The sequence below is a fragment of the Anas acuta genome, chromosome 7 (assembly GCF_963932015.1).
Source record: "Anas acuta chromosome 7, bAnaAcu1.1, whole genome shotgun sequence".
In the NCBI taxonomy this organism is placed as follows: Eukaryota; Metazoa; Chordata; class Aves; order Anseriformes; family Anatidae; genus Anas; species Anas acuta.
The window spans coordinates 2,703,136-2,725,614 of record NC_088985.1 but is presented as its reverse complement, the minus strand read 5'-3'; the positions used below and the strand labels follow the sequence as shown (position 1 = coordinate 2,725,614).

General features: G+C 39.5%; 1 protein-coding gene across 7 annotated transcripts in view; it reads left to right on the top strand.

Annotated features, from left to right (window-relative positions):
- Positions 1 to 22,479, top strand: part of PCDH15 (protocadherin related 15) — a 773,967-nt gene that overhangs the window by 554,698 nt on the left and 196,790 nt on the right. For all 7 annotated transcript variants that reach the window (XM_068688403.1, XM_068688402.1, XM_068688405.1 and 4 more), the window contains 2 exons: positions 12,765 to 12,873; positions 18,677 to 18,789. In XM_068688403.1, the coding sequence (XP_068544504.1) occupies positions 12,765 to 12,873; positions 18,677 to 18,789 (222 nt within the window). The remainder of the gene's footprint in view (positions 1 to 12,764; positions 12,874 to 18,676; positions 18,790 to 22,479) is intronic.

Genomic DNA, 22,479 nt, shown 5'->3' with positions numbered 1-22,479 from the left:
TTTTCACGTATATGGGACGATGCCAAAGCAGTAAGGGTAATTCAAAAGAGTTATCAGTAAAATTGACAGTGACTTGAAGATAGGAACACGTGAAGCTGAGAACTGCTCACTGTAATCTCTCTGAGCAGGCAGGCAAGCATTTCACTTGCTTGATGTATTGATCAGGCAGGGCAGTCACCATTATGTATCTAGGGGTAACTTGTGATTTTACATATAGATGCATTTTCAGATAGAGGACAGGTAAACTTGCCTACATTGAACTTCGACAGCAAACAAAATCAGGCTTTTAGTCCGTAAAATGTAAAGAATGTTTAAAGAATCCAGATGTTTCAGTTACTGAAAGCACTGTACTCATCGTCTGATTGAGAAAGTGGAGGTTTCAAGGGAAAAAGGATCAAGTTTGACTGAAAACTGAGTAGTTTTGGACAATGTATACTCAAAAGTGAAATAGAAAATAAAGGCTTCATTGCAAATAGTCTTTGAATATTTGTATGGGGTGAGATTAACACGTTTCTTACCAGGAATTGGGTTATCAAGAGACCTATGATGCACCGTGGCTGTGGGATTCCTGGGCTGATGGTGATGTACCAGAGACCTAGTCTGAACAGGATATTTGGGTGATGGGGAAGACAGGCACATTTTCTAAGCATTTATCAAGGTGTGAAGTGAAATTTTATAGAGTTGATCTGAAGTCTGGTTCCTTTAATAATTGTGAGAAAAGGAGAATAAAATGGTAAAAATGACTGATTTGATCATATTCATAGTTTTCTTCTTCTAGCTATGGAGATTAATTGCCTGATGTTTGTCATTTTATTTAGTAACTTACCGGGAACGCTGTTGGGATAATACTGAATTCTTACAGATTTGTCAGAAACTATGAAGAAAAAGGCTTTTGACTTCTGCTTGGAAGAAATAACTGCAGCTGTAATTAAAAGTCATTTCCTTTCAGAAATGAAGATGATGTGCTTTGATTCAAGCTTTGTTCTGGCTGATCAGCCAAGTAAGGCAAATACATAAATGTGGAAAAGAAATATCCAGGTTTCCTGGGTGGTTTTCATGTGCACAGTAGAACAGGTTTACTAGCATAAATCCTCTTCTCTTTGTAAGGGCAGAACCAATGCCACAAATCTGTGGGATTCATGAATTCACAAAATTGCTAAACATCCTAGTCTTAGTTAACAGATCTTGCTATTTAATCCTTTTGTGTTCTTTTTTAATTCTCGAGTTTTCATTATAAAGCTTGTTAGGAAAAAAAAAAGAAAAAAAAAAAAAACACCTGCCTTAAAATACTACTTTAGTATAATGTAGTTCTTTTTCATGCAGCTTCCAAAAATAATTATGTGAGGAAAGTAAAAGAAAAAAAAAAAAAGTGTGATTCCTCACTTCTGTTGGATATACCACAACCTGGCACTTGGAATGGTCTTGCTTTTTGTGAAACCATGAAGGGATTTCAGAGATGAAGTAACTAAGCCTTTCTCTCCTCAAAAACTCGTGCTTCAGGAGAGGAAAGAGCGCCTCAGAAAGCGTCGTCTCTGTCTCATTCTGAGCTCAGGCCTGTATCTTGAACATACAATCAATTGCTTGTGTGAATTAATTGCTGAATTGGATATTTGCCATGACAAAGAAGCCACTTTCACAATATGCGCTTCTGTCTTCTGTTTCTTAAAACAGTGTTTGTTACAGCACGGAGTTATTGTCAAAGAGGAAGCGTGTGTATTAATTTATTTGATCCTTAAATGTCATTTAGAAAAATTTAAAGGTTTTAAATGTTGACATTTAGACAAAATACATTTACAGTGATGCCTTATCAGTGAACTTCACTTCAGAAAAAATCTCATCTGTGTCGTAACATCTCTTATAGAGATAATTATAATGTCCGTAGCTAGCTTACCCTATTAAACTGCAAACTAGTTGTTCATTAAGGGTTGTGAAAAATACTCCTTGTCAGTTCGTTGTCACAATACAGAGGATGCAGGTTACATTAGGTATTCAATTAATCAAGCAGTAATGCCTCAATTAAGGTTCTGCAGAGAGCTGCAGGCACACATCCTGAGTGAACTGGAGGTGGGAGCAGAGGCGCCAAGGCTTGTGGCTGCTCTACTGTCACAGCTGTGTGCCGTACGTAACTCCCCTCGAGCTGCTTTACCTGATTTTTGGGGTTATCATGGGCCTTCTGAGGCTACCCTGGGAGTCTCCTTGGAGATAGCTCTGGGTGATGCTACGATGCAGCGCGGCATAGGTAGGGCTGTGTGCGCATCTGCTCTGTGCTGCTAAGACTCGTGGAGAAAAACTGGAAAAAAAAAGCCTAAAAATCCTCAATAAAATAAAATAAAACCCTAGCAGTCTAGCCTGAAGAACAGGAGGAAACTCCTTGTGAGCTGGAACGCCCTCTTCTGAAACAAGGCGATATGGCGAGGCTGTGCTTTGAGTGCTCGGGTTTAAAGGCAGCTCTGGTGGCTGGGACAGCTGGGAGCTTGCTTTGCAAACAATTCCTCTCTTCATTCTGGAAAAAGTATTGGGATTTGAGAAAAGAAATGTTCAAATCTAAGAGTAAAATTCCACTGCACTTGAAAAAGATGTGAGGGTGAACTTTATCTCATTTGGAAAAACAGAAGGGTGATACAAACGCCTGTCCACTTTGCAGCAGAGTGCTTTATTGGTAAAATAGACATTTTCTTGCCCAAATCAAATATTTGGGCATTGCTGTTTGCATGTTTGTGCGCATGATCTATCTACACAACTGCACAAATTTACTGAAAATTAAAGTATTTGAAATACACCCAGAAAAATTATTTTTATAGTCTTCTGTCTAAAAGTGGCATTAATGCCACTGTAAATGTCACCACTAAAGAAGCATATTAACGTGCTCATGATAATGGTGACAGCCGAATTTGCATCTGTAGCTGGGCACTAAATTCCAACCTGCAGTAATTTCTTAACAGAGCAACAAACTTCAGTGAGAAAAGGACTGTGGTGGGCATAGCTTGCGTAGGGTTGGGTCTTAGGTAACTGCAGCTGGATGAGAGTGCTCGTTTCTTTGCAGATAAATAAATTTACTAATAAATAATTAGTAAATGTACGTTTCTTCACAAAGCTTAGAGTAGTGTTCCACAGTGTTTTGTTTTTTTTGTTGTTGTTGTTTTGTTTTGGTTTTAGTCTTTTTTTTTTTTTTTTTTTTTTTTTTTTTTTTTAGCACCAAATTTTAGACTGCTTTATCATCCTGATGGATGGGGATGCTGCTTGGCTGGAGATTGAACACTTAGAAATTTACTCCCTTTAGAGACTTTTAATCTTGCTTGATGATTCCTCCAGGTGAGAAATGGCTCTACCAAAGCAGAGTCCTCAGCAGGAAGATACTAAATGGGTAAACACATAAAGCAATATTATTGTAATAGAATATATGCTTAGGTAAATCAAGAGAAAGAATATCTGGGTCACATACTGACCCACTCATTTCTATGTTCACCATTTCTGCATTTTAAGGGAATTGCTATTTTGTTTTGCTTTTGTGTAGAGTCTAATTTTGTGTAGATTAATGCAAGATGGGTCCAACCCATGGTGCTAGTTCTTCCCCAGAGGGTTCTCCTATGTCACAGTCAGCAGCACCGCCTTAAAAATCGGTACTAGAGAGTTTTTTTTTTTCTTTTGTTCCATGAACCTGTCTGATCCTTGAGCTGTGCTGAGCTTCTAGCACCTACTGGAAGTAACAACTGTTGACACAGGTGAAAACTATCCTTTTTCCCCTTTTGAGATAACTGTGTTTAAAGGAAAACAAAATGGTGTTAATATTTAATAGACTTTTTATTGTCATGAATTTTAGAATTTTTTAAAAGATCAGAAGTCATTATTTTAAAGTGTTAAACTGATCTTTATCTTTTTTTTTTTTTTTTTTTTTTTTTTTTTTTGTGAATCTTTGTTGAACAGAAATAGGTGTGTTTGTCTTGGGTTTTATATCTTGGTTTTATGCATCTGTTCTTTGGCCTTGTTCTGAATCCTGAACAGAAATAATGATGATAATAAACCTACCATCAGAAATCTGAAAGATGTTCAAGGAAATAGGCTTCGGATTTTGCATGGAAAAATGTGAAATATCACAAAGGAAATGCTTATTGTTCTCTAATCACAGTCATCACATTGTAACAAGCGGAACCTCCAAATTCAATTTCTGCTTTTGCCTGAATTGCACAGGAGATTATATGTGGATGCTGAGGTAGGAGGCCCATTGCATAATGCATTTTGTTTAGTCTCCAGCACGGGTTCTCTGTTGGAGACATTTCTTATAAAGCATGTCAGATACAGAAAAAGCAATTTAGTAAGCACTGTGATCAGATCCTGATGAAATTCAATTTTTTTTGGACCTGCTGTTCCTGGAAGACATCATTGATAAAAATGGTCTCTATTTTCTTCTTTGTTCTGATTGATTATACTATCTTGCTGTTCTTTCAAAATATTTTCCCCCTCTAAGGTGGCTTGTTTTTACAAATAAATGAAAGGGATTGTATTTTTTTTGACAGCGTACTTTGTTAACAACACAATCTGTCAGGATATTTGCACTCTACAGTTTTCATTTCAGTAAACTGCCTAAACATTGGACACAACAGAAAGCTAAGCACAACTACCATGGATTATGGGAACAGCCAAATAAGGCACTAAAAGCTATTTGACAATTATGGTGCCGAACTCAGAAAGCGGTTTGCTTGTTAATAGCCAATCTCCTGTCTTATTTTTTCTTGTCAGATAATAAAGCACTTTTTGTACCTCCAGGGAAGACGTGAGAGGTGAGTTCAGATGTGTCAACTCCGTAACTTACCACCTGCTGTTGCTTATTGAGGGTTTTTAGAAATGAAGGTAAACTTCTTAAATAGAAAAATTAGATTTATTTCAAACCGTTCAATTTGCAGATCAACCCCTGTTATTAATTTCTGCTTACACGTGTTTGAATTGGACACTTTTTAATGATGATCTTGTAATACTAATTTTAATATACATGATTAATCCCTGGTAGACTGTTTTAGCACAGTACCTGTGTACACGTGGTATTGAGAAGTGCCTTTTTGCACAAGTGCTTCAAAGCAAAGCAGGAATTGTCGGGAATGCTGCTAAATGCTACTCAAATCTGGTTTTCATATTGAGCATGGATGTTTCAGACAGTCTGGTTGGACTCTGCCATATCGTCTGGTGGTAAGACGTACTTACAAAGCACAAGCCTTCAGGTGCACGGTGTTTTGAGCAAGAAGTATGGTTAGGTGAACTGGCTGCAAATACTGGGGTTGAGGAACTTAGGTTTTGAAGGAGGTCTGCTTGGGGGGGTCTCCTCTTTCTTAGGGAGCGGTTTTCCAGGTGGAGAACTGAGAATAAGCATGTTAGCTCCTGTGACAGTTGGATCACAACAATTTTCTGCTGGGGATTTGCTCTGTGTTCCGTGCTTCAGCTTCACAGTGCGTTTTAAATCTGTATTTGTTTGGGGGGAGGAGGGGTGCTTCTCTTTTTTTGCATTGGCTTTCTCTTGAGATCTTCGGTGATTTTTTTATATATAAGTTGTTACTCTTAAGAGTGTGATATTTCCCAAAGAAAACCCAAAACTAAAAAGAAAAAACAGGTGTTTGGTGTTGTGTACTGTCACAGGGGCTCAGGAAATCCCATTCGCTCTGTATTTATGTATGTATTTGTCTCATGTCAGCTCAGTATCTGTATGCAGGTAGGCAAGAAGAGAGGGTGAATGGTGAGACCTTGCAAATCCAATATGTGACATAATATAATCAATCTGACTAATGACAGATCTTTGGTAGTAGCTCAGCTGAATATACTTTTTCAGGGTCTTTATTTATTTACTTTTGGTTGAATATCTCCACAAAGTAGTTTCGGCGTTTTAACGATATAAAAGTACTTCCTAACGGATTTGTGTGCAGTAGGTTTTTGTCAGAGCCCTCATTGTACTGGCAAAGCATCTGAAGCAGCAGCAAGAAACGATGTTGGAATGGTTTTGCAATTCTTCCTGCTGTTTTAGTACCGTGTGTTGGCAATAGTGTATGCATTTCCGCACAGCATGGGTATCACTTTGCTAATTTCTGATTTACAGCTTGTATTCCAGCCTTGTACGTTCTTCAAGAAAGCACATGGAGAACCAATATAACCATAATAATTCATCAGTTCATCAGAAACTTTAATACTATAGGGGTACCTTTGAAGGGATTAGAGATTTCAGCACAGGGTGATGCCTATCGCCTTACTAGATTATTTTTTTTATTATTTTTATTTTTATCCAGCAAAAAAGCTTTTCAACTTCACCTGCACAAGGATGAGAGTTCTGGCTTGATCTTTGAATTGATCAGCCTGGCTATGAATATCATGTGTGTTGAAGGCCCTGGGCTTTACCAGGAATCAACTGGTCAGTGTGTGCCACTGGTCAGAGCACCAGCACAACGCGTGTTTGGAAATGTATGGAAACAGGTGACCTGTAGTGGTCTGTCACCAGTTCAGTCACATCATCTCTGTCGGTGCTCTTCCAGAGCTGGAAGCAATTCCTGTTGCAGTGCTGTCATTTGAACTGACAGATCAAAATACTTAGTTTTATTAAAATCAATGTCTTTTTTAGCATCTCCCCAAGTATTAATGATAATTATCATCTGCCAAATCTGAATAAATTAGGCATGCTCTTTTCACAATTGAATATATGTTCTGCCTAGGGAAAAATGCACAGGGAAACATTTTATATTCTTCAGTATTAGGCAATGTTTTGAACTCCTTACAGAAGATGCTTAACTATGTAGCGTTTGTCTTTTTTATAAACATCCCGGATACCTCTGCGGAGGAGATGGTCTATGTATATATGAGTTAGCACTTGTAGGACAATCAAATTGGTAGCACAAGGCCTACTGCAACTTCAGAGATTATTTCACAAGAATATCAATTTATTTGGTAAGACTGAGATTTAGGACAGGTTTTCACAGCTGTGTTAGGAATGTATGTATTAGGCAAAGGTCAGCTAAATGTGTCTGCCTAAGAAATGTCATGGCAAAGTGGCAGACTGAAATAGTAATGCAAGCAAGCACTCCTGCTCTGGTAGGCTGTTGCTCAAGGGACTGATTTATCTTATTTTGGGCAACCTGGAGCAACGCATACATTCCGTATATTTCTTCCTCTTCTTTTTAAGCAGTCTTTGATAACTTCTGGATAACGTAGTCTCCTGTGTGAATTAGTGTGTATAAAATACCTCCTTGTAGTTGAAAGAACATTAATATTTAAACATGTAGCTTTTGCCCCTTCTGTAAGTGGATTTGTAGAGGGATAACTCAAAAGGTTGGGAACTCCTCCTTTTCATGTGGGCTTGTCCCTTTCCAGCAGTTGGTGATATTCCCTCCTGCCTGCGTACTCGCTCTTGGTGCTGCTCCCGGGAGCACCTCAGGGGATGCACCCCCAGGCTGGCTCACCGGCTGCAGTCTTCACCTGCCCTCAGTGAGGCCTGGTAAAGGTACTTCTTATTCATATATTACTTGCTCAAAACCAGCAATATCCAAATTTGTTAATTATTTTTTTGGTTTCCTAGAACATAATCATTTTAGTTGCAATAAGGTGAAAAAAAAAAGGTAAATACATATATATGTGTGTATACACACACACACACACACACACACACTGAAGTGTTGTGCAGGCACGCAGGTAGGTTCTGGTACGTCATGACTCCACTAAGTATTTAGTAACGGGCAATATTGAGAGAACAGTGATAGGTACTGGCAGAACTGAGTTACTGATCTGAGGGGTTTTAAGTCACATAAATGCTGTTGTTTAATACTGCATGGAGTCACCATGTCCTGGGGAGGCAGCCGAATAAAACTACAGGTATGCAGAGTACGTTCAGCTCTCACTCATATGAGGTTGAAAGAGTTACTATTGCATTAACTACAGCTGAGTATTTCTGACAGCACAACTTTAAAAATCAGGAAGATGAGCTCCAGGTGAACAAGAGAAGGTGGAAGGTGTTAGAAAGGTACATGAGTACTCTGAAGTTGGTGATCTCTTGCTTGGGTTTAACTATTCTCTGCAAAAATGATGTCTTGTAGGCAGCCTGCTGGCTACAGCATAGATTATTGAACGCTGCTGCAGTCCTTTTGTTTACATGTATGTTAAAATATAATTCTAATTTTATTTACAAATAAACCATTCAATAAATGGTTCGTTCCTTTTCCTCGCTATCCTTATTAAGAGGCTAAAACCCTGTTGGAAGACTGCAAATGGAGGTTTATGGCTTACTTTGACAGCTTTGGGACTAATCAATAACTTGCTGGTTTAAAGATCTCTTTCTGTAGATAGTTTCATGAAATTTTCAGGTATGAAAAAACAGGGAACCTTTTCAATCTATTATTTTTTTAATGTGATACTCATTAACATGTTATCTCTCTTAGACGTCTGTGATCTAGCCATGTATCACTGTCTGAAATAGAGAGATCATCTGTGTGTGCATGCTGAAACTGAGCGGCAGGCAGAGAAGGAAAGGAGTGCCTCAGAGGTGGTGGCAATCTGTTCGCTGATGAAAGCAGCAAGAGTTTGCGTGGTTAAGTGTGTTCACAGATGTATGCAGGAGAACTGCAAGTTCTCTTTCTTTCCTCTCTAGTGAAATGTGGCTTTAGCTTTCCTTCCGAATAAACGGGATTGTTTCAAGCAGACCTGGCCCTGTTACTGGCTTCTCTGATGAACAGAAACGATTTGCAGCCAAATTGTGGCTAACCACGCAGGTCAAAGAGCAAGACACAAAAAGAGCTTAGGAAATTAATACAAGCTTTGTCTTGGCATTGAGTATAGCTGGGAAAAAAGCATTTGAATGAACGCTTGCTGTGCCCTTTCTAGGGCTAGAAAGTATTATAGCCCTTTTGAATTTGTAATAGTGATGTCAAGTCATTTTCCAGTCCTCTTCCCTGTAACAAGAGTAGCTGCTGCTGCTTCTGGAAGTGCGTACCATTTAGCGATGGGGACAGTTTGATGACATTTGTGAATAAACATGGCGATATCCACTGCTCATTTCATAGTAACTTAGGAGGGATCTTTAGTTGAAAAGAGCAGAGGGAAAGATTCCCGGTGCTCCATCCTCATAGCCTGCAGGCGATCACGTCTTACCTGATTGCAGTGAAAAGGATGGCTGCTGGCACTCAGCAGCCTCCAGAGAAAAGCTGAGAAGATTCCTCTGTATAGGGGTGCTGCGTTTTGGCTTGTGCATTTTGACTTTTTACTCTTTGTTTTGATTGTTCAGTCTACAGTGTCAGTGAGTATTCTGGTTTCCAGTGAGTCCTGCAAGGCATCAGAAAAATAAATCGGATTTCCAACTACTCCCTTATTTTCTCTGAGCTCTCCCTTCCTCCTTTATTTTTCGCCTTGATCACCTGTTGGTGCTACAGACTCTGGCAGGCTTCCTGTTGCAGTTCTGTTTGAGGAAGGAATTTTTTAATTTTATTGCTTGTGATATAATTTCTCATTTTATTTATTTATTTATTTATTTTTGTATTATTGAACGCCAGGAAGTCTGTTCATACCAAACCCAGCAACTGAGAGATCTCTTCCCTATTGGGGAAAGAGTAAATAAATGACTGCATATTTTACCATAGAACTGACAGATCTCTTTTTTTCTTTTTTTCTTTTTTTTTTCAAAGCACCTGTTCCTGCCAAAGCTTGTGAACCCTTTTATGTTCTTCACGAGCATGTGACTGGTTTTGAAGGACGCCTGAGCAGTTTCCCGGCGTTGCTGCTTAGTCGTGCTGACTCCCCTTGCCCTTTCTCAAGCTTGACTTGATAAAAGCCACGCAAGCTTTTTGTTTGCCTCCGATTGAGTGTCCTTAAGCAGTCGTGCTCCCCTGCAAACATTTTACTTCTTCGGCAGTCTTTTTTCCCCTCTTTTTAATGAGTTGCCACTGTTTTATGGAGCCCTCTGTCGAGGCTGCTTCTGACAGTGCTTTTGTGTGCGTGTGCTTTGCAAGGAAGCTGGACGTAACAAGCAGCGGTGGCTGCACAGACCTCGTTCTGCAATACCTGCACTGGGTCGTGCCCACTCGGCGGAGCTGCGAGGAGGCTCTACCCCCTCTGCACAAGTTGAGAGCCACCTTTGCGGAGATGTGGCTGTGGCCTTTCTCTCCAAGGGCCACACAAAGCCTGGTCATTTCTTGGAGTGTGGTGCTGGTGACGGCGGGTGTTGTCATTGTGTCCACTGCCTCCAGCCACATCGGCAGCATGGGGGTGATGCTGTGAGCACCTGCTAAAGCCTTTGCAATCCCCAAGTGCCATGAAAGGAAGAAATATCCCTAGATAATAACAATGGTTATTATCTCTGTTGATCAAAGCATACTTTGGCTACGAATCTTTAATTATTTTTCATAAAAAGTATATGTACAACTTCTAGAAAGATCGTAAATATGCTTTTACAAGATAATTAGTGTACTTAATGGGAGCGTCATTGGTGCAGTTATGTTTTCATAGTTCTAATTCAAGTGAGAAAAACACTTGCATTATCCACAGATTATTAAAACAATAGGAAAGTACCTTTAGCGTTGCTTCAAGGCACATCGTTTTATTTAATTGAAAGCTGCTTTTAATTATCCCTAGGCATTTCATCTGGTTGTGACTGATCGTGTTGTGTGGTATCTTCTGGTTTATGAGCAGCCTGCTTCAGAGTGTGTACAATACTTAGAAAACCAACTTGCATGGTGCATAGAATAAAAAAAGAGAGTGGATTTCATCTTTCATTCTTTTTCTCATACAACTCATTCTGTTCAATTGATGGCTTTGGTTTGGAGGAGTTAGTGTAATGGTGGCACCGTGGGGTGTTATATGTTGTTCAAGTAAAATCTCTTTAATTTCAAATGTGTTTTTTCTAAATGCTGCTTTTGAGCTTCTTCTTGAATTGAGATGTAAAGCGAGTGCATGTCCTTGCTATCTGAATTATACATCCACAAGGTATTATTTTAGTGTACTTTCAGCAGCCAGGTACAGCTGACAGCTCGTTATTGACAAGGTTAGATCCATTGCTGTTTCTCTAGCATAGGCTGAGACATTTCAGCTTGACCCGCAATATTGTAATTGTGACTTAAAAATTTAGCTAGTCTTAGCAAATGATTTATTTTGTTGTGGGCATATTTTTAACCATAATCTAGATTTGCCTGCAAGTGCTTCAACTGATCTATGACTTTAAAAATAGCATCTTTTTGTCTTGGACACTTATGCATAATCTTGTCTCTCAGCGTGTAACTTCTGTGCAGTCCTAAAGCATTTTAAAAATTCAAACATATGTCAAATATATCTTCTTCTCTCTTTCTTTATGCCTATTTTGAGCCCATCTTCCTCATTATACTTTTAAGAGTTTAATTTTTTAAAGAATTAAAAGTGGAAGCAAAGGACCTCTTCTGCTCGTTGGGAGCTGTGGAAGAAGCCCTAAGCAGAGAGCCGGGAACCCAAAGGAAGGGACTTCTGGGGGGCAGACCCTGGGCAGAGTAGTTTGTGTGTTGCTACAGACAGCCACGTGGCTCCGTATCCAAAATCATAAGCAGGAGGTATTAGCTTTCCTCTCATAGGTTCCCTCGCATCTATCTTGTCTTGTTTTCCTCCTCCTGGAGGAAGAGAAGACCTCCTTCTCTTTTCCCTGTAGATTTATTGAGGGCATCGCTAACACTCATGCAGATTTCTTCTAGATCTTAGCAGAGGGGGTTACTAAAGGCTGTGCCAAAACTTGACCAAGCGTGGACCTGTCTCACTCCTATTCTTATGCTAAATTTCAAGTTCCCTCTTGCAGAACGTGGGGCGTTCGAACTCTCCGAAGCAAAGGCTGCCAGGTTTAGTCATATGTGGAGAAAAAGGTGACTGGCTTTTCATAGAGGTTATCGAACAGTTTGGCCGTGCAATTAAAAGCTACAAGAAGGGGAGGGGAAAGATTGGGACATGTTTATTAATGGAGTAGCTACTTTTCTAGGTGACTGAACAGCCAAGGTTACTGAAACTGTTCTTTTTGCGCTGGGAATGCCAGCACTGGTGTTACCCCTGGAGAGCGTGCTGGCATAGGGAAGCTTCAGAAAACATTCAGAGCTGCAATGAAGGCTTCGTGCTGCAAGTAGATATGGGAACACTCTGAATTTGGTGGGTCACGGAATAGGAATACAAATAATAAACAAGATGAAAGCCTTTGAATAGGATAAAAAAGCCTGTTTTTCTTGCTTTCTGTTTCCATGTTCAGCGTGCGAGATCACCCCACTGCTCCATCCTGGTGTGCATTATTGCAGTACGAATCACTGTAGTGTACATCCAAACTTTTCAGATGTGCCTGTCCCTGAAACGTCTGGTACTTTGGCTTGAATTTATTTTGTAGTATAAATTCGTGTATCGTTCCTAATGATTCTCAAATAGGATTTATTTTTATTTCTTTTCTTTAAAGCGTTTGCTGTATTTCACTGCTGCGATGATGTCTCAAATGTCTGGTTCAAGGACTATTTATAGTAGCATAGTCAAGCATTTGCTTGAACATTTATGGGCTGAGAGCCTTTCTTTGAAGACACTGTTGTAATATAAAATGTATCAAAAACACAGAAGATCACTGTAGAAATATATACATTATCTACATACTTTTGATTTCAATGGGACATGTGCTGTAAGTATTCTCTTAAATACATGAGTACATTTTCTCCTATAATTTCAGCAAATATCCTTTACAGTGGGATGTTTTTGTATTAAACCTAAAGACCTGCCTACTGGCTTTCTAATTTGTTTGAAATCTGTCTGATTTTTCATTTCAGGCACATGTGAACCCTATCAGTGTCACTCCACCCATACAAGCCATAGATCAAGACCGAAACATCCAGCCTCCTTCTGATCGACCGGGCATCCTCTATTCCATCCTAGTTGGTTGGTGTCTGCTACTCTTGCTATCACTCGTGATCGGTCACTTTGCTATGACCAGAGAAAGATTGACTGGGAGTGTGGAAACCTAATAAATTTTGTGGTTAGTGGGATGTTTGAAATCGTTGTTCTACCTATTTATGTTTAACTGCAATGTAGAAGTTATTCCAAATGGCTGCATTATTTTTTATTTGTTCAGATTAGATTCAGAAGTTTCTGATTTGGCCAACGGAGCAACACAGCAAGCAAAAGGAGAGAGACTTGTCTGTGCTCATAGCTATGTTGCAATGCATTTTTTTCATTCACAGGTGCAGAGACAGTAGTGTAATAGATTTCTACAGAAAGGCAGTAAGAGCAGTTTCCTTCCAAAAGCCTCCTGTCACAGAGCAACTTAAAGGGTCTTACTGCATTCAACTTTAATTTGGTGCCTGCGAGCTTGCATGCTTTCTTTCCCTTGTGGCTTTTTTGTTGGTTGGTTGGTTTTGTTTTTCAGTTGACATGGCTCTTTTCTGGTCAGAGAGGGGTGCAGTTGTAGCAAGAGTTCAGAGGTAGATACCTCGCTGGGGGACATCTTGTATTCTGCTGTTTATTTTTCTCCTGCTATTTTCTTCTGTTTGACATCTGTTTCAAATTGCTTAGCTTGTATGATTTAATAATGGAAAGCCCTAAAGCGGTGGTTTGCAATTCCAGTTCTCCACCTGCCCTGTTCTTCACAAACAGAGACTTAACACCGTAGTATTTCCCAACCCTGTGTCTAGCACGGGAGTTGAGAATTTGTATTTTGTGTAACTGCATCAGTTTCATGTTTGCTGCATTAAACTGCAGCTATGTGGACTTCTTGCTGTGAAAGTATAAATTTTAATGATTAGCATATTGAATAGTTTTACTTGTCTTTAAAAAAACAAACAAACCAACAGGCTTCTGTATACTATAGGTCTGTTGTGAAAGGGGAAAAAAGCAGGTTTGATGGATTGGCATGTCTGTTATTTTCAGGACTATCTTCAGAGGGTACAAAAGACTGGGTGCCATACCATGCAGAGCTGGCCAATGCTTAAGGTCATAGGAAACTGTTAACGTTAAGCTTCACCATGATTACAAACAACACCACATTTTTAGGTGATTTTGACACATTGGACACTTTTTCTCCAAAGGAATTGCTGCTAGAGAGCGGCTTGTGGCTTACTTTGTTAAGGAGGTTTGTAAACATTTGTAGAGCAAATGCACCAAGTACTTCTATATGTGGAAACTGATTTGGATTATTTGTAAGTTCAGCTATTGACAGTTAAGTCCAAGTGCAACATTTAGCCCGTTCGTTTAATGTTCTTTGAGTGACTTGCAAAGTTCATTAGAAGGTTAACTTAATAAAAATTGTGTGTATTAACGTGTGATATTTTTAATGTTTGAGTGATTGTTGTGACCTGGAAGAGATGATTTAGAAACATGCATTGTAGCAGTCTGATTTTTTAGTTAATTGTTCATTGGAAAGGCTACTCTTTTTTTTTTTTTTTTCTCCTTTTTGAGCCATGGTCTTCGGAAGGATTTCTCTTTAGTTTTTAAGTCCGTCTTCATTTTGCCAGTATGCAGTGCTATTTATATTGTAGCCTTTACTGCAGAAAATTTTAAATAGTTTCACAGGAAATTAGGCCTTGCAGATATTTCTCATATGGATTTTCCCTTGCTTTAGATCTAAACGTAGTTCTTTATATGCTCAGATATGTCTTTTTTTAAACACTGGGAGGTCTGAACTGTGAATACAGAATGAGAAAATAAGCTACTTACTGAAATGAGATTGATTTTGAATTTTACTTGAGTTGACTGAGTTCTAATGTGGTGGTTCTTTTACCCTGCTTCCTTCCTTCTGCTGCACACCTGTACAAGTCAAGTCTTGGCGTATGCTTTGAGCACTGTGGATTTTATATATGAATTCTGCACATCTTTCTTGATATCTTTGGGATATATTGTCAAGAAGTCTTTCTGTTAACAATGCCCAGCATCACTGCAGTGATAACTCGCTTCCACCTGATGTGGCCTGCTAACCTCATCCTTAAGTGCTCATAAAGATCTCTGCCTGTCATGCTTTTAAGGTAACTGGCCTTTCAAGTGTCAGGTAAATGCTTCAGTGCTGCTTTCACCAAACGTCTTTCCTGTGAGGAGGGTACAAGTGAACCTCTCCAATTCTGAGAACAACAGGTTCCCCTGCAATCCACTGAAAAGGAGTTAAGAAACTCACTTGATGAGGAAAATGCCTGTGAAAGTTGCTACACATTCATGCGAGCATAGCACTGCCGAAGACAAATGTAACTTGAGGGTTAAGGTTCTTGCGAAATGAAGAAATAGCCCAAGCCCATCATTTTCTGCTTGCTCTGACCTCTGAGTGCAGTCCTCTCAAAGGATGTATTAAGATGTCTGAAAGTGCTTATTCAAGTAGTTATGGACTCGTACTGATAAAATTACAGAAGTTCAAGTCTTAAATATTCCTAAAGGTTCATTCTAAGACTAGAGCCCTAGTTTCAGCAGAGTGGTGCTGGGGTTGTTGTCTTCTGTTTCAAGTATGGCTAATGTACATGAAGAAAGTACTTCAGAGGAGAGAATCAAACTGTAGTAATTCATCTCTTATGCTTGATATCTTGGAAACCTGGTGTTTGGAATTTTTTAATGCACAAATTTTTGCACTCATTGACTTTAAGAAACTTTAATATGCATGAGTCATTGCAGTAGACCCACACAGAGTGCCTGGCATCCCTCTGCATGTAGCATGTGCATTAGAAACAGCGTAGGACCCAGCCCATCTTCTCAGTTACCCTCATCTGCGGCCTTACCCCATTTTGTTCCTTTGTGCTAACTACACTGTAACCCTGTGCTGCACTTGTTCTGCATTTACTACTCAGTCCTATTTGAAAGTCTACCCTGAATTGCTTTTGTTGGTATTTTTAAGGCTTTCTTTTCTCCGGTCTGGTCCTTCAGAAAAGTCATGTTTTTCTTTAAATCATCGGCTTCTGGATTTGACCATGGAACTGTGTCTGTGATTTCTTCTATCAGCTTCAGAAAATTAACTGTTCTCCTTGTTTGATCTTTAAACAGAGACAAAAAACGCAGCAACATGTTCAGGGATTTCTCTCTAACCCTGCAAGCTCCCTGATGCACGGCAGGAAGGTGAGAGCCTTCCTCAGCGCCACGGAAAGCAAACCTAAGAGCGCTCTTCACATTGTGGCCATTGTCCTGTCCTGCATGATCATCCTAGTTAGGGCTGTAGTAGGCAACTCCTCCTTTCTCAAAGCAGTTCAGGCAGCAGCAGAGACTGAGGGTTGCTCTGCTCTGTCAGGGTGCAACTGTTTTTGTGCAGGAGCAGTTCCTGGAAAACTGCTTTCAGTGTGTATGTAAGGCATCCCGGAGTTTGGAGACTTCTGTGGTAGGCAGCACCTAAGCAGGCATTATTGGCTAGGATTTAGGCAATACGTTATACTCTATCTCATATGTTATACTCTAATCTTTCCTGATCGTCCTCCTTGCTGTCTCCCCCCTCCCCCCAGATTCTTTTCTGGTGTCTTTATACAATGTTAGCTTTATCTTCCCTGCTGTAGATCACCTTGTGCCTCTTACAGCCATCTCCATCCTCACTTATGTATTTGTTCTCCTTCAAGGAACTCTGTTTTCTTCTTTCTTTTATTCTTTCTTGGTGCTTTTTGAATTTTATTCCTAATTTCTTGATTTTTTTCCTAACTCTCAGCATCAACCCATGTGAGTGCAGCCTCCTAAGAGTACAGCAATCTGTTATCTGCCATGTGCTCAGAACTGCTGCTGGATGCCTGGTGCTCTTAAAAAATTAGATTTGTTAATTAGGAGTCAAAATTTAAAGGAGGGAGAAAAAGGTCTTAGAGTTAGAAACTCCACATTTACATTGGTGGTGTTGAGGAAAAACTATTTCATAGAGGTGTATGGCATAGATGTATAGAGAAAAATTCACAGAATGTATGTGTGTATTTATGTGTGTATGTGTATATATGATTCCGTGATACCTATATATACAGAGACACAATTTAGCAAACAGTTGTCATATGATGAGGGACAAATTAAATTACTGCACATGGGTTTGGGCAGTAATCTGTCTGCTGGGGTAGCTACTGACTTTCAAAAAGCGGTTTCTAATCATTCCACTTCAAAGGTGAACAGTAATAGCATCATTTATCAGAAAAGTGGTCTTTTTTTTGTTGAATCTTATAGCCTGCTATTCTGTGGTGAGGATTTGGCCTGGCAGTATTTGTCCTGCTCTCATGGCTGCTTCAAGATACAGGAACCCAGGAGCTCAGGGGACTTAGTGAGGCATTCATACTATCAGCAAAGTGCTTTCTGCCTCTCAGCTGCTACACCGTGCTATGCCTAGACCTAAAATGACTCAACATCTTAGACACTTAATCCGTATTTTTGTTTCTTCGTATGCTTTTAGTAATACTGCTAAGCTGTGAGATGCCAGAGGTCATGCTGTTACTAACAGCTTTGGCTTTCTGAGCCCTGCTCTGTTCAGGTTTGTGGTCTCAGCTCCCCAGCTGAGGGAAAGTCAGGTAATGAAACCAGAATAAAGTGGGACGAGACACGAGAGAACAGTAGGTGGGTACAGCTTTCTGATACACACACAAGGAGTGAACATACTTTACTCTTTTAGAAGAAAATGTGGTATGGGCTGTGCTGTCAGGTAGGTAAGAGACTGCTGCTGAACTGTTGTCTTCATCCAGCCCCGGCAATTAACGCTCACCCATTGCTACCTTTTTGCCTGCTTTCTTTGAGAGCCACAGGGCTCAGAATCACTGCAGCTTAATTCTTACCTCCTTCTGTCTGCGTGGTCCTGTGCCAGAGCCTTGTGGCCTGAGCACGGAGCCCTGAGGACATACCTGGGCAGCACAGGCCAGGCGCAGTGGGGTTTCTGTGGGCTCACAGCTGCACTCCAGCTCTGACAGCCTCGGCTTTAACCAGGTCAGAGAGTATCCTGGGAGCTCTGGACCAAGGCACTACTTGCTGATGATGAGTGGAAGCTCTTAGATGTGGATAAGGTCTCATCTGGTGTCTCCTCTGATGAGAAACTTCTTTTCTTAGACTCGTAAGGTGACAGGTACTGAAGTAATAACAGGAGTTTGTCCATGGGTACAAGAGAACTACAAGAGCCGAAGTATCAAAGCACCTATTTTAGATTGCAAAATCAGGGCACTGTCTTCAAGCAGTAACATGGGTATCTCGAGCGTAGTTGTAAAATCTTTACAACTTAATCACAACACCTCATGTATTTCCTTTGTGTGTATGTTTGCATGCAGAACACGGTACGTAGCGTTGTTTGGTTTGGGATTAATGTCATGATGTGATACCTCAAGGGAAACTTTACTTCAAAGCTGAAAAGAGAAATCTCGGTTGTATGTTTAGCAAGTTGGGTTTCAGAAATGTGGTGGGTGGAAGTGGAAGATGATTTGCAGTGAAACAGCATTTCTCCGTATATCCTCTTAGCTGATTACATGTGTGCTAATCTCCTGGAACCCGAGAAGCTGAATTTCCACCAACTGCAGGTGTGTGGGGGCTCCTGCTGTTATTATCAACTATTTAGGTATTCCCAGTTGATAGGAACTTTCATGATTAGAGGGAGTAAGGAAATGATGTTATTAAAGGCATACTGTTTGTTGTACAATTAGGCTACATGTACACATTATGCAATGTTTTATCCTTATAGTAACAGGATTGGGTTTTGTTCTTTTTGTGACTTATGAATAAAATGCATTGTTAAACTAAATCTTTCAGACTTGTTCAAACCTCAGTGTCTTTTTTACAGGTACTCCCGAGGATTATCCACAGTATTTCCATATGAATCTCACAACAGCTGAACTCACGCTCCTGAAACCAATAAACAGAGATTTGCACCAGAAGTTTGACTTGGTTATTAAGGTAATTTTGACTGAATTCTTATTTCCATATGCTTTTGAAAACTGCGTAGTAGCAAAAAGCACTAGAGAAAATGTGGTAGAATCCTGCTTGTCTTTCCTGGATTATTTTTTTAAACCATCAGGCGTCACTTACCACCGTCATAAGGGAGAAGGATGTGAAATACTTTTGAAAAGGGAAAGAGTCATGTTAGATGCATTCTCAAGACAACTGAGTTAATAAAAAACAAGCATACATGTCGTATCCCACTTTTTACTAACTCAGTTGTCTTATGAATGCATTAATAATGTATTTCGTGTTTTCTCCAGTTCACATTCCATGTTGGAGAATCTCATAGATACAGATAATTTTCTGATACTGAATATGGGAGTAAGGATAGCAGAAGTCATCTCACAACCTTGTAGCAATTAGGTGGTTTTTTTTTTTGGTTTAGGGATCATTAAGAACAAGGAAGCTTTTGAAAAACACCCAGCACTGATCTCATTCAGCTTCCATTGCTGTAAAAAAGCATAAACCACTGCAGTGGAGTTGGTCTTTTCAGATCCTGCCACTGATGAGGAAAGTTGGCGTCGTTTTTTGTATACACCACTCTCCTTATTTTTGTAGTCTGACTTGGTAACTGCCTGCAGTTCTTAGCTGATCCTGGTGATCAAAGCATATATCAGTTAGCTGTGAAGAACGTGTCTCGATAGCTGGTCTCAAAACAAAACTTCGTCTGGTTACTGAGCCCCAGTTTTGCAAGCAAAGAATAATTTCCGTGTTCAGTCCTTTTTTTGCTGATGTAACATTTAAGAGGAAACGAATCAGAGGTGGTGATATGAATGTTTAATTGCTTAACATGTTAAATGCAGAAAATTAAGGATTTTACTTAGAGCAAAATTGTACAAAGATTCGAGGTTTGCTGCAGGAACTGTCAAAATCAGTTCAGTAAAGGTGATTTCTAATGACTGTACACCGTCAGGCCAAGATGTTTGTCATCATTCTTTAGGAAGAATCAGAGTATTAATTTTTTTTTTTATTTTTTTCTCTTCAGAGAGGAAACAATAATCACTATTTCAATCATTTGAGTACCAGGGGGAACAATTGTGCATGTTTCTGCTGTTGAAATAAGGAGGGATGAAGGAGCATACACAAACATGGTGTGACAGAGCAACCTGGGTCCCTTGCCCTTGTGTGGCCATGCAAAAGCAGTGTCTGGCTGCTGCCTTTGCAACGTGAAGGATTTTTTGCGTTGTCTCTGAGCATTTATTAAGCACAGAAGAGCTGGGGACAGAGATTTGTGGGCACATCTCAGGGCAGCAGTTTGTCTGGGAAGATGGTAAAAATAAGCCTATTGATGGACAGATCCTTTCTGTCTTTTCTGAGGAATGTGTGATTACAGAATGACAGAAGAGTAATAACAGCGCAACTTAACAGGCATTTTGAGTAACTCTGCACCTTTTTAAAAGTCTGTTGTACTCGTGCATCCAAGTACAAAGCTTCTTATATGCTTAGAGTAAAATAATTTGCAATTTGATTCTTGTATAATAATGTGCTTTTCTGCTTTCCTCCTGTCGTGCAGTTCTGTTGTCACTGGGACAGATGAGGAAACGTAAGGTTTATAAAACCAAATATGCTAAGTTACGGGTTTCATACCCTGTAACAGTTTGTTGTGTGGTGGTGGTGGTGTGAAAATTCTGCAGACTTATACAGTAGCACAATGCATCAATCAAAAAATCACATACACTGGTCTGGTACCACATTCGGTGTGCGTAAATAGCAAGCTCCATTGTTAATGGAAATTTTTATAGTCATTATTAGGTTCATATTGCTGTGTTATATGTGCAGTCAAGGGGATAATAAGGAAAATTACCAGTCTGTAAGAGTGATAATGTGCCACCTGCTAAAATAATAAAAGTTTTAGTGCTACGTTTTTCAGGGACCTTTTGAACTGGTTTAACGTCTCAGATTTGTACCAAATCCAATCATCACATTCTTGTGTTGTGTATTGTAAAGTATGCATTTCTCGCAGTGTTGTTGAAGCTGGTTCTCTTTTATCTGGCAGGGGATGCAGGGGCTGAAGGGGAGGTTCCACGTGTGATACTTCTCTTTAAACTGAAAATACGCTGTTTTTGCAGGGCTCGCTAAATGTAATTTTTAAAATACTCCCTTTGATGTTGACAAAGCATTTTTTTTCTTCCAAAATAATAAAGAAAAAAGTGAAAAGAAAGAGACAGTTAAGTCAATAAATGACTATTAGAATGCATGAAGCAAGATGGACAGGAAACTGGTATGCTCATCTGTGGCATCAAAACTGCATTGCTGATGATTGCTTAATCCTCAAATAGGAAGACAAGTGAAAAAGCTAAACTTTTAACAAGGAAAGCTCTTTTTCAGCCTCCCTGCCATCTCCAGAAGGCATTTTAGAATAAGGTAGAAAAAATGTTGACCCTGCTGGGAAATTCCCATCAATTCTATTCATTGCTAAGCAATGAAGCCTTTACAAAATAATTTGTACTTTTTGTGTATGCCATTTGAATTTCCATATGGCAACTTCAATGCTGTCACAAGAAGCATGTAAACTTAGAGCCTTTAAATTATAGGGCTTTCCAGTGTTGTTAATATTGCAACTAAAATTGTAGCATATATGAGACTCCCTTACTGCAAAATGCATAAGCCTGTGAATGCAGCCTTGCTTAAACATCTGCTGGGATTCTCAATGAAATAATAAACCAGTCAAAACTACATTTCCTTAGCATTGTTGCTATAGCTGCTGTCATTCTCCTGGAGGTCAATAATTTGTAACGAGAAGATACATTGATGGTTTATTCTAAAGTAGAGTTAACTTCACATTTGACACCTATTTGCCTTTAGAAGAGGAGGTAGCTGCTTGGAGGGAAAGTTTGATCATCTTTCTGGAAAAAAACACTGAGGTATTCCAAGGATAAACAAAAAGTCCTAGCTTTTATTTATTTATTTTACAGGCTGTTTTGAAGCATGAGAAATTTTTTTTACAGCTCCAGAAAAAATATACCCTAGATAACTGCAAATGTCTTTCCATACAGAAAATATGTGCATTTTTTTGTAAATAGTTTTGAGTTGTGTTTTTGAGTCCTGGCAGATCTATATGTCAGATGAGTGTTTCCCCTGCAACAAAAAAGTAAATTAAAGGCTGATGAAGTATATATTTTTTTTTATTTAGATAAATTTTATTTGTTTTGCAATAATTGATTTTCTATTTTTAATGTCACTGGAGATGCTTGTACTGATGGCTAAAATACTGTGGGTATTATCACATGAGATGGGAAGACAGAGGGATGTTTTGTTAATCTCGTGGACACCTGGGTACTGCAGGTATTAAATTTATAACATAGTTTGAGAGTAGGTTTTCATGTCATCTGTACAGCTCTCAAGCCATTACTTGATTGCATTTGTGTCGCTGGGAAGCATTTGTGTAAATTAGACATCTCAGGAAAAACTGCAATTAGATTTTAAAAATAAAATAAAATTGGAGGAGTGGGGAATAAGCTTCCCAGTCTCAAGTCGCATTTGTAGCTTGATATTTACGGTAAGACTTTTCCTTGATTTTGGGAGTTTTACAGCTCTTAGGGAGTAGGCCTTGCAAAAGAACTGTTTTGTATCACACTTGCATGGTTTCTGGTGCCTTCCCAGCACTGCTGGTAATAGCCACCGTGCAGCAGCTGGGCAGAAGGT